Source organism: Microtus ochrogaster, chromosome 8 (genome assembly GCF_000317375.1).
Source record: "Microtus ochrogaster isolate Prairie Vole_2 chromosome 8, MicOch1.0, whole genome shotgun sequence".
NCBI classification, from domain to species: Eukaryota; Metazoa; Chordata; class Mammalia; order Rodentia; family Cricetidae; genus Microtus; species Microtus ochrogaster.
In genome coordinates this window covers 15,690,350-15,701,991 of record NC_022015.1, presented here as the reverse complement: position 1 = coordinate 15,701,991, position 11,642 = coordinate 15,690,350, and the positions used below count along the sequence as shown (strand labels likewise).

Genomic DNA, 11,642 nt, shown 5'->3' with positions numbered 1-11,642 from the left:
GGAAGAAAGAAAAGGGAAGGAAGGAGAGAGAATTGATTGTTGATTTAGCAGGGGTCCAAGGTGGAGGGGGCATTAAGTGTCTCCATAAGTTCTTCATGGCTTATTGTATGTAGCTATCACATTATTCTGTCTTTTTATCTCAAAAATACTTCATAAAAATAAAAGTAGCAAGAATTTACAGAAGGTGTATGCTTAGGTCAGTTCTCATTTGGCCACACCCACTGAACTAAAATTGGTGTTCATAGAAAAAGGTAGAGTGGTCAGAAGATCTTCAGCCATAAGAAAAATCTTCAGTTGTATAGTTCTTATTGATCAAGAAGGTAGTGTTGAGAAATGTTTTCCAAACTAAGAGAAATTGCCTCTGGGCAAAGCTGAGACTTGAGACTGACCCTATTTGACTTATTTGGTAACCAAGTCTTAAAATGATAACTGTCATTTTAGGATTTCATGTTATAAAATGCCACTTTTCCTTTGTAGCTTCGGAGCCTGTCCTGGAACTAGCTCTTGTAGACCAGGTTGGCCTCGAACTCACAGAGATCTGCCTGCCTCTGCCTCCCAAGTGCTGAGATTAAAGTCATGTGCCATCACTGCCCGTCAAAATGCCACTATTTTTAAAGATGTATCCCAAGCTAGCTGGAACTCATGATCTTCCTCAGCCTTCTGAGTGCTGAGATTACAGGCCCACGCTTCCAGGCCTGGTCCTGCTACCTGCTCAGGAAAACTGGCAGCTCTAGGCCCTCCTTTCTAGGTGGCTGCTGCTCAGAGATGAGTAACAAATACTATCTTTAATTGATGGTAGAGAAGGGAGAATCCGGGGTTAAAATCCAGACTCCATCTCTACAAACAAGCAAGTTCTAGGCCGGCTAGGCCACATAGTGAGACCCTGTCTTAACAAAACACACTTAAAATCTGCCTTCTAGGCATGTAAATTTACCAGAACAGAAACTAAAATCATTATTTCTGCGGTATTCTGGTCAGTCTGGTTTTAAAAAATAATAAATGTAAACTTGGTCTTGCTGTGTTTGTAAAAGTGGGCTCATAGCAAAACAGCCAATTAGGCAAGCTTCAACTGCGGAAACAGGTCTATAATCCTGGGATACAGACGGCTGAGGCAGGATGGTTTGAAGCCACTCTGGGTTATATGTGACATTCCAGGCCAAACAGGGCTAGCTTGTGCAACTGTGTTTCAAAAATCAGAAAGATGGGAGGAGAGAGCAAAAGAGATTGATGTTTCTACTACGTCATTTTGGTAATGCTACCCACAGACCTGTTAAGAAGGAACAATTATATCTAGACTAATTAAAAAATCTTCATTCAAAAAACTGTACATCTGCCTGGCTGCCCACTATCAAACTGCATTTGTATGTAGATTTTCCTCCTCCTATTCTGGTGGGTCTGAAGATGACAACAGCAACACGACAAGAAGTCCTTGGCCTCTACCGAAGCATTTTTAGGCTTGCACGGAAATGGCAGGCAGCATCAGGGCAGATGGAAGACACCATCAAAGAAAAACAGTACATACTAAATGAAGCCAGAACACTGTTCCAGAAAAACAAAAATGTAAGTAGGCCCCATCTGGAGATGGTAAGAGACGAGACCCTTCTTGTAGTATTTGTTCATTTCTTTCCTACCTTAACTGAAGAAGACCCATCCAACTCTCGGAGCTGGGCAGGGTCCAGCCTATGGCTTGGGTGGGCTTGCCAGTTCAGCCGGTAAATGGCTTAGCATCCTCTGAAAACCCTGTGAGCCAGGTGACAGAAGTCATGCCAGTGAAAGCTGTTCCTCACATACCGATGGCCAGCCACTCCCAGGGGTGGTTTGCAGTAAAATGCTTTTTTCTCAATTTATAAACCAATCAAAGCCTTCTGATTATAAACCCATTTATAATATGGAAAAAGACATGGGCTCCTTCCGTAACTTAGCTATGAACTCTTTGTGGCCAACAGAGTGGTACCACAGAAAATAGGGCTTCTACTACCTACTTAACACAACCAAATACCCAGACACCAGCCAGCTGGTTAGGATTCATCCTGACAAACCATCCAGCACTGGCTGCTATCCCCTTGGGAAAACTGCCTGGCACTAAGATGGAAGGTAACCGTAAGTACCTGGCTCCTCTTTGCCCACTTCTGCTTGATGCCTTCCAAACAATCTAGTCTTGCGGCCTTTCTCTCCTGTATCCTCTGTCTTTCTGGTTGTGTTTTCTCCACACCACCTCCTGCCACTTGCCTGCCAACGAAAGGACAGCCTCTGTGCTGAAGCCACTTTTGAATTTCTGGACTTGGCTATTTCGTTTTCTTTCTTTTTTTTCCTTTTCTTTCCCTTCCTTCCTTCCTTCCTTCCTTCCTTCCTTCCTTCCTTCCTTCCTTCCTTCCTTCCTTTCTTTCTTTCTTTTTTTTGTGTGTGTGTGTTTTGTTTTTGTTTTTTTTGAAACAGGGTCTGATTAGCACTGGATGTCCTGGAACTCATTATGTAGCCGGGGCTGTCCTTAAACTCAAAGAGATTCCCCTCTGCCTTCTAGTGCTGGGATTAAAGGCTTGTGCCACCAGGCCTGGCCCAGGCTTCGTTTCTGACCACCCACCGAAAGGAGCTCACCTGGGCCTGGTGGTCCACTTACAAGCCCCGCCTCCTGCCTCCCCTTACCTTTCTCTCCCACCTGCTGCCCCTCTGAAACCCTTTGCTCTTAGTCCTCATTCAAGGATCCCACCAAGTGCCAAACACTAGACTAGACATTTGGGATATATAAAAATATTAATCAAAATAAGGTCCCTCAGAGAGATTTCGGTTAGATGAAAAGAGTGGAATTAAAATGAAGACAAACACCACCAAAGAAGCACTCGTAAAGCACCTTTTCTTCTAGGAAGACCCGAAGCTTCCATGCTTTATTGTTTTGTTTTTAATGTTTTAATATATGTTTATTAAATCATATATAGACTCTCTATGTAGCCACAACTGCCCTGCGACTCAAAGAGATCCAGTTAGCCTCTTCTCTCAGTGCCGTGATTAAAGGTGTGTGCACCGCCACACCCGACCTTTAAAATTTCCATACATGTACACAATGTATGTTGACAATATCCGCCCCTAACTTTTCCCAGATTGCACCCTACCCACCCCAACTTCATGGCTTTTCTTTTCTGTGCTGCCCACGTACTCGCTGGTGTAGAGCTGACTGCCCGGGTCACACCCTTAAAAAGAACTGACTCACATTCTGGTAGAAACCTGCCAACAGCTCCTCAGCTAGGGGCAGGGCCTTGTGAGCACCCCTCCCATCTATGCTGGAGTGTTGACTGGCTTGATCTGGTTTAGGTCTTACACAGGCAAGGACAGCTGCAGTGAGCTCAGGAGTGCCACAGGCCTGGCATATCCAGAAGTCACTGTTTTTAAACTCAGAATCCTCTTGCCTCTGCCTCTGAGTGCTGAAATTACAGGCATGTGCCACCCGCCTAGCTTCCACCAGGCCTTTTTCTTGGTGTCATGTATTAGAGTTGTTATGCTCAGATGGTGTCTTTGCTAGCTGAAGGCAGAGAGGACTCCATGTGTCTACCCTGGTGGCATGTACCCAGTAAACCTGTGCAGGCACAGCTGTCTGAAGACTACTCAAGGCTAGGTTTTCATTTATTTCAAAATCATCCTTGAGCTTCAACCTGGAGTGGCCAAGGATGGGACAGATGCATGTCATGTCACAACATCATGCAGTAGCCCGTGAGCGGCTGAACTTGAAGAACTCTAGCCCAAGCTCATTTGATGATAGCTGGAGTTCTAGAAGCCCAGCTGCTTTAGCCACAGCTTTGTCAGAGGGCTTTTCTCTCCACCCCCCACACACACTGCGCCCAGTTCCTCCTGTAGACATAAACAGTTTATAACAACCCTGGTTGCACTAAAAGTTTAATAATCCAAAGGTATCTTATTAATTGCTCTGAATCCCAGCAGACCAATGGCAACATAACTATCCATCCCAGTGTGGGCATAGCTGCTGAGGCCACAGAGGTCAGGGAGTTGAGCCTCTGCCCTAAAGGACTCAGCTAAGTTCTCTGTGCTGCTGTTCCTGGAACTCCAAGCACCCGGAGACAAGAACTCCCTTGGAATTTCCAAGCCACATGGGCGCAGACTTCACACTGGGTGTCATCTGAGGCTGATGCAATTCTGGCACTGCCTTGAAGCAATCTCACAAACATAGAAGATCTGTGTACTGATTTTTTTTTTTTTAGATCCCCTGAATGAAAGTCTCTCCCCTTCCCTGATTTGGCTTTCTGGGGTTTTATTTTTTGTGTCTACCCCCCCCACACACAAATAAACATCTTGTTCTTTTACTTGAAAGTACATTATCGCAATTTGACTGATTTAGGATTACAAAACTCCCCTTTTCCCACTTAAATCATTCTTTGGTGTCTTACTCTTGCTGAAAAGCCAGGTTCCTCCAGAGTAGTGGTTCTCAGCCTTCCCAATGCTGTGACCCTTTCCCTCATGTTGTGCTGACCCCAACCATAAAATTATTTTGTTGCTACTTTATAACTTTGCTACTATTATTTATTATAAATATCTGATATGTGGTGCCCCCAAGAGGGTCGCAACCCACAGATTGAGAACCACTACTTTAGAAAGTCAGTGTTGGGAGGGTGTAACTCTCTTGTTCGGGGTTGGTGTGGGTGTAAATTTGCAGATTGTTAGTGGGGTCATAAATTGGTGTCAACTATAGACAGTAACTTGGGAATATTGTGAGAATGAAACATGCATGAACCTATATAGTCTCTTTGTCATAACATTCTTGCTGTGAGAATTCATCTTAGATGCATTGGTATGTGAGCAAAAAACTGCATAAAGATGTATAGCACAATTGTTTATGGTAGCAAAAGGCTGGAAGTAGCTGGGATGCCCATCACTAGCAAAGTGGTTAAATTATAATAAAGCCTTATGTTGGAGTTCTGATAGTCTTCAGGAAGAGTGGCTCTTGATGCCTGAATACCCAAAGAGCTCCAAAGTATGTTAATGAAAAAGCAAAACTTAGAGATTAAGATATCTGTATAAGAGAAACCTGGAGCCAGTGAGACAGTTCATTTGGGGAAAGGTGTTGAGCACAGAGGCCTGACAAGTGAGTTCCATCCCTAGAACCCACTGAAAGGCAGGAGAAAACCAACTCCACAAGCACCATAGTATGTGCTCTATGGCACATGCACACCCCCACCATACACACAAAATAATATGAGAAATAATTTTAAAAGACTAATTCTCTGTATTTGGGCTTATATATTCATAGACTAACTTTGGAGGGGCACATAAGGAGGTTAACTGGAAGATAAGAGCAGGAGAGAATTTTATTTACCAATATTATTGAGTTTCCTGGGTAGTGAACTGAAAAGTTTAAGAAAATCTGTACTATATTTTATATACTATTAAGGAGATACTAAATGCCTCATTTTACGTTTCCCTTAAATAGCTCATGGACCCGGACCTGATTAAGCAGTGTATAGATGAGTGCACAGCCAGGATTGAGATTGGACTGCATTACCAGATTCCGTATCCAAGGCCAGTAAGTATGGTTGCAGTGAACAGGTGCTGCACACTTATCCTTGTCATCCCAGTTATTTCTAAGAATGGATACCATGAGGGCTAATACTTGATAAGGAGCTGAGACCCACTGTAGGAAGCATGTTGGAAGTCAGTTATCCTTGTATCACAATAAATCACTATGCCAGTGAACATCTGGTCTCTTCTTGTGCAGCTTCCCACTAGTTGGAAGGGAAAACCAGTGCATGTTTATAAAGCTTTACCTGGGCCTTTACTCATCTTTATGAAATACTTTTATTTTCCTTATTATAAAAGGTAAGCTTTTAAAATGTTAAAAAGTAAACAATGCTGGGCAATGGTAGCACACGCCTTTAATCCCAGCACTTGGGAGGCAGAGGCAGGTGGATCTCTGTGAGTTCAAGGCCAGCCTGGTCTACAGAGTGAGTTCCTGGATGGGCTCCATAGTTACTGAGAAACCCTGTCTCGAAAAACAAAACAAAAAAAAAAGTTAACAAAATATTTAAAGGTTATAGAAAATTGTCAAAAATTCTCACCTCATGGAAGAGATCACTGTAAATTTTAAATAATCAGTTTTCAACTCTTCAACTTAGAAAAGCAGCGATTTGGGGCTGGAGAGATGGCTCAGTGGTTAAGAGCATCGCCTGCTCTTCTAAAGGTCCTGAGTTCAATTCCCAGCAACCACATGGTGGCTCACAACCATCCGTAATGGGGTCTGGTGCCCTCTTCTGGCCTGCAGGGCATACACACAAGACAGAACACTGTATACATAATTAATAAATAAATAAAATATAAAAAAAGAAAAGCAGCAATTTGATATTTAATCAGTTCAAGCCAATTATCTGATGATGTATTATTAGTTTTTTTTGTTTTTGTTTTTGTTTTGAGACAGGGTTTCTCTGTGTAACAGCCCTAGCTATCCTGGAACTAGCTCTGTAGACCAGGCTGGCCTCGAACTCACAGAGATCTGCCTGCCTCTGCTTCCCAAGTGCTGGGATTAAAGGCATACACTACCACTACCTGGCATATATTATTAGTTTGACACACACCTGTGCACACACATTCCTTCATACATGGAATTCTAGGTATCCTGTTTTTATTACCTACTTATTTCCTATCTTCTGAGCATCTTTATGTACAACTCTACCCCAATCCTAAATGTTTGCATTGTGTGCTATTATAAGAATGTGCTAGCCAGGTAGTGGTGGCACATGCCTTTAATCCCAGCACTTGAAAGGCAGAGGCAGGCGAATCTCTGTGAGTTCGAGGCCAGCCTGGTCTATAAGAGGACCAGGACAGAAACCCTGTCTCGAAAAACCAAAAAGAATGTGCCATCATTGTTCAAGTCAGGGTTCCTTGGAGAAATAGAACTAATAGGAAGGAGATCAGAAGATACATACGGATGGATGGGTGGGTGGGTGGATGGATGGATGGATGGATGGATGGATGGATGGAAGAATAGGGTGAGAGGGTGGGTGGGCAGATGGTGAATAGAGATAGACAGACAGGCTTTACAAGTCTGGATATATAGAGACTGTTTCTTGTAAGGAATTGGCTCATACAGTTATGAAGGCTTAAGATCCAGGAGAACGCCAGTGGCACAAGTCAGTCTGAGCCTGAAAGCCTAAGAACCAAAGGGGCTGATGGTAGAAGTCTGTGGAGGAGGCAGGGGAAGATGGGGTGTCTCAGCACTCAAAAAAGGTGAGCAAGAAGCAAAAGAAGTGAATTTATCCTTTGCCTTTTTACTTTTCAAGCCCTACTAGAACAGAAGATGCCCCTCCACATTGGAGAGGGCAGTGGGTTGAATCCAAGAATTCATATACTGATCTTATCTGGAAATACCCTCACACATATACCCAGAAATGATTCTTACTGGGGGTCAATCAGATTTACTTATAAAATTAGCTGTCACAGCCATGTAAGCAACTTTCTACCTCCATGGGCATTTGAGTTGGCACCAATGCCCATCATGCACTGTACAGTATAGTAGGCAAGCAGCTTTGTTCGTCTGTTTTTTTTTTTTTTTGGATGCCCATTTTCTGAGTGGATCTGTAGTTCTTTTCCTATGTCCAGGCACAATGGCATAGATGAGAATAAACTCTAAATTAGATTCTGGCTTCAGATCCAGCTCCATCACTTAATGTATAACCTTGAACAAGTCAGTATTTAATTTCTCTAAGCCTCCATTTTTTTCCAGCTATAAAAATTGATATTCCTAACCAGGAATTACAGGTGGTGCATATCTTTCATCCTAACATTCGAGAGGCAGAGGCAGGCAGATATCTGGGAGTTCAAGGCCAGCCTGGTCTACAGAGCAAGTTCCAGGACAGCCAGGCAGCCAGGGCTAACCCCTGTCTCAAAAAGAATTATAATTCCTTAAGAAATTATCATAAGGATAGATCAATGGATGCAGAAATATAAACATTGAGTCTGTGGTAAATTTAGCACTTAGAAACAGTAAATCATCGATGAATATAAGCTGCACTAATAATTATGATTCTTCATGTCATTATTCTCACTCAGATTCATCTGCCTCCAATGGGTCTCACCCCACTACGAGGCCGGAGACTACAAACCCAAGAGAAACTGAGAAAACTTTCCAAACCAGTGTATCTGCAGTCTCACGACGAAATTTCCTAATGGAAAGGACAATTGGCTTTTGAGAATGGTGAGGGGACTTGGTTTTGAATGTAAATCAGGCAACATGCCCTTCTTGATTGGAAGCAAAACCAACACTTCCTTTAGACCTCCAGAGTTGGTCCTCACCTATGACATGTGAGCATCCCTAGGATTTTTGGTGCCCTTGCTGTTGCCTAAGCCAATGACATTGCATCTAGAGGTCATGGACCTTAAGTCTTCACCAAAGTCATCCTTGGGAGCAAGTCTAAGGCTTGTGGAGGAAGGCTGAAGGCAGTTGCTGGGACCGCCATTCAACACACATCAACTGATCAAAGGGGGTCAACTGGTTGCTGCAGATTCACATGGCTACCAAACTCTGTTGCTCCCAAAATACTTAGTAGAGGTTTATCCACAAGTTATTCGTATGCTTAAAAGTGATTTCTGTATAGGCATCTTGTGGTCACCTGACTCTTGTAATTTCCATATATACCCCATTAGAAAGGGCAGCTTTGGATTGATCATACTTTGTTTTGTTTTGGGTTTTTTTTTAATAGGGGGGGTGTTTGAGACAGGGTTTTTCTATGTAACACTTGCTGGGATAGAATTCTCTATGTAGACCAGACTGGTGTTGAACTTGTGTTGTTCCTCCTGCTTTAGCTTCTCGAGTGCTGGAATTACATGATCATGTGGTTTTTTTTTTAATGGAAATATGGTATGGCACCCTTCTCCCTGTTGATAATTGGAACTACCTGCCTTAGTTCTGTTTACCCTGTCTTAAGTGTGATTACTTAAAATGCACTTAGGATCTAAAAGCTTCGTTGACATCCTGCATTTCTTCTAGTCTACTTTAACCTAATTTAAAAGCACAAGGTCCAGCTGACTTCCAAGTTATATCCAGACAGAAATAGGACAGAGAGCATGTGTGGAGTCGGGTGGGAGTTCACAGAACACTGTTTGCACACCAGCAGAGAGTGGACCTCACTAATAAAGATAAATGTCTACTTATTTGGGCCTCTTGGTGTTCTTTTCTGTAATGGGCTTGTGACCCTTAGAAACAGCAGAAGGGCTGTGCCTCATGTGAGGAGAAGCATCCTTCTTATGTTCAAGGAACATACTTCAGGGATTGGCAATAGCAGGGAAAACAAATTGTATACTGTGTCCATCAGTGAAGTAATAAATAGTATGTGCGCATTCAACACAAATACAGTGATAGGCCTTGGCGAGGAAAGAAATGTCAGTGTGGCAGCAGGCATATTGGCTGTTCTGAGGACCTAGCCCAGACTAGCTTGAACTGGAAAAAAGCAATCTGCCATCTCTTTGTTTCTTCTTCTTCTAGCAAGCCCCAGTGTAAAAGCATTGCCCCAATGGAGAATGACTTAATGTTGAAGTATCTCCCATGAAGATGGGGTATGTAAACTCAAGCAATTCAACTTCATGTGGTAATCAGCCAGTGGGACATCAGAAGAAACTGGGTGTGCTGAACCAAGTGAGACCCAACTTGCCTGTCTCCATCATGTGCCCTTTCCAAGTGACTCAAGGAGACAAAGTGATTTTGACTATGTGCAATTTTGCCTTACTCTACTGACCGTTAGGAATTACCCTTCCCACCAACCTTTTTCTCAGTGGAAGACTGCTTAATTGCTATGCCAACCTTTGAGAATCTTATACATGACAGGAAGCTTTAATGTGATTTTTTTATATCTAGCTTCTTTTGCAAAGTTGTGTATACAATTACATAAAACATCAGTTTTCTCTAATCTACATGAGAAGTAGAAAAAGACAAGATCTCGAGTAAAGTGGGAATGTGGGGATCGTGGGAAAGGATAGAAGGGGAGGGGGAAGGAAGGGAGGGGACCAGAGAAAAATGTAGAGCTCAATAAAAACAACAACAAAAGGCTCAGACTCTGCACCTTGGAAAAAAATCAATTTGCTGTCAAACTACATAACATGTTTTGATGGATGGATGGATGGATGGATGGATGGATGGATGGATGGATGGATGGAATATGAGGTAGGTTCACTTTGTAGCCCAGGCTGCCCTTGCCTGAACTCAAGGTTTTCATGCCTGTCTTAAATGCTAGGATGACAGGTGTGCACTACATGCCCAGCTTGTATGTCTTACTCTCCATAGCATTTCCCCCGCTTTCCCTCCAAGTTCATTAACTTCTGGTGTTCTGTCTCCAGAAGCCAGGAACTACCTCCCTATGTCCCCGCCTTCAATGAACTTCTTTCCTGTCACTAGCAGAACTGAATGTAACTGCTCAATAGCTAAAAAATCCTAAGGTCAAAGACTAGACTGGCGATCAGGTCTGAGGGCCATTCTTAGTGTCACTTTGACCACGTCTGGAATGAACTAAACCCAAGCATCTGGGTACCTGTGAGGGAGTTTTCTTTTTCTTTTATTTGTTTTTTTTTGTTTGTTTGTTTGTTTTTTGAGACAGGGTTTCTCTATGTCACCCTGGCTGTCCTAGAACTCACTCTGTAAAGCAGGCCAGCCTGGAACTCAGATCTGCCTGGCTCTATGTCCCAAGTGCTAGGATTAAAGGCATGGGCCACCATACCCAGCTGAGGGATTTTTCTTAATTAAATAACTTGAAGTGGAAAGATATCCCTTTTGAGGTGGGAAGATCCACCTTTAATCTGGGCCACACCTTCTTGTAGCAGCCTATGTAGAAGGACATGGGAGAAGGAAGCTTTTACTCTTTGCCTGCTTGCCCTCACTCTTGATTTGCTGGCTTCAAAGCCTACGTTTTTGGGATTCTAGCATATACTGAAGACCATCTGAGACAGCCATCCAACCTCATGGACTGAACAGCTACTGGATTCTCAGACTTTCCATTCGTAGACAGTCATTGTTGGGCTAGCTAGCTGACCCACAGCCTGTAAGCCGCTCTAATAAATAAACACAGATATGTATAGATATGGATTTATTGTATATATGGAGAGAGATTAATTCATTCTATCAGTGTTTTTCCTCTAGAGATCCATAACTAATACACTAGGTTTGCCTGATGTCATCTGCTAGCTATTTATAAGCAGAGCTTACTGCTTCTCCATGAGTTGAATTCTGACCATCTTTGCCCAAGACTCTAGCTTCTAATTCACCATGATTTCTGAAGGACATTGTCCCTTTCCCAGGAGGAAACATCATTACCACATTGACCCCAACTAAAGTGACCTCAAATTTAGGGCAATCTTTGTTTTCAAAGTAGAGGAAATATTTTACATTTCAAAAATACCATCCATCATGCAAAAACATTCTGTCCCTTGACCCTTGAGGAATGAGCCAGCCCTTGCCTCTCTCGGCTTTTCGGCACTGAATGAAGTTGGAGTTGGAGAACTATAGTTAAGATTCATTTGTCTCTTAGCAGTCCCTTGTGCCAGCTCTTCTGCAGCCTGCAGTACGGCTGAGCTACCCGCCCAAGAGTTATGGGTTTGGGTCCTAACCATCTTACTGTCTCACATGACTGACTGTATTATATTTGGAATGATACAGTCCT

General features: G+C 43.0%; 1 protein-coding gene across 6 annotated transcripts in view; it reads left to right on the top strand.

Moving 5' to 3' along the window:
* Positions 1 to 9,147, top strand: part of Lyrm1 (LYR motif containing 1) — a 22,940-nt gene extending 13,793 nt beyond the window's left edge. For all 6 annotated transcript variants that reach the window (XM_005351161.1, XM_026781263.1, XM_013347732.2 and 3 more), the window contains exons 2-4: positions 1,370 to 1,560; positions 5,435 to 5,527; positions 8,047 to 9,147. In XM_005351161.1, coding sequence (XP_005351218.1) covers positions 1,402 to 1,560; positions 5,435 to 5,527; positions 8,047 to 8,163 — 369 coding nt within the window. In that variant the 5' untranslated portion in view covers positions 1,370 to 1,401 and the 3' untranslated portion in view covers positions 8,164 to 9,147. The remainder of the gene's footprint in view (positions 1 to 1,369; positions 1,561 to 5,434; positions 5,528 to 8,046) is intronic.
* The last annotated feature ends 2,495 nt before the right edge of the window (positions 9,148 to 11,642 follow it).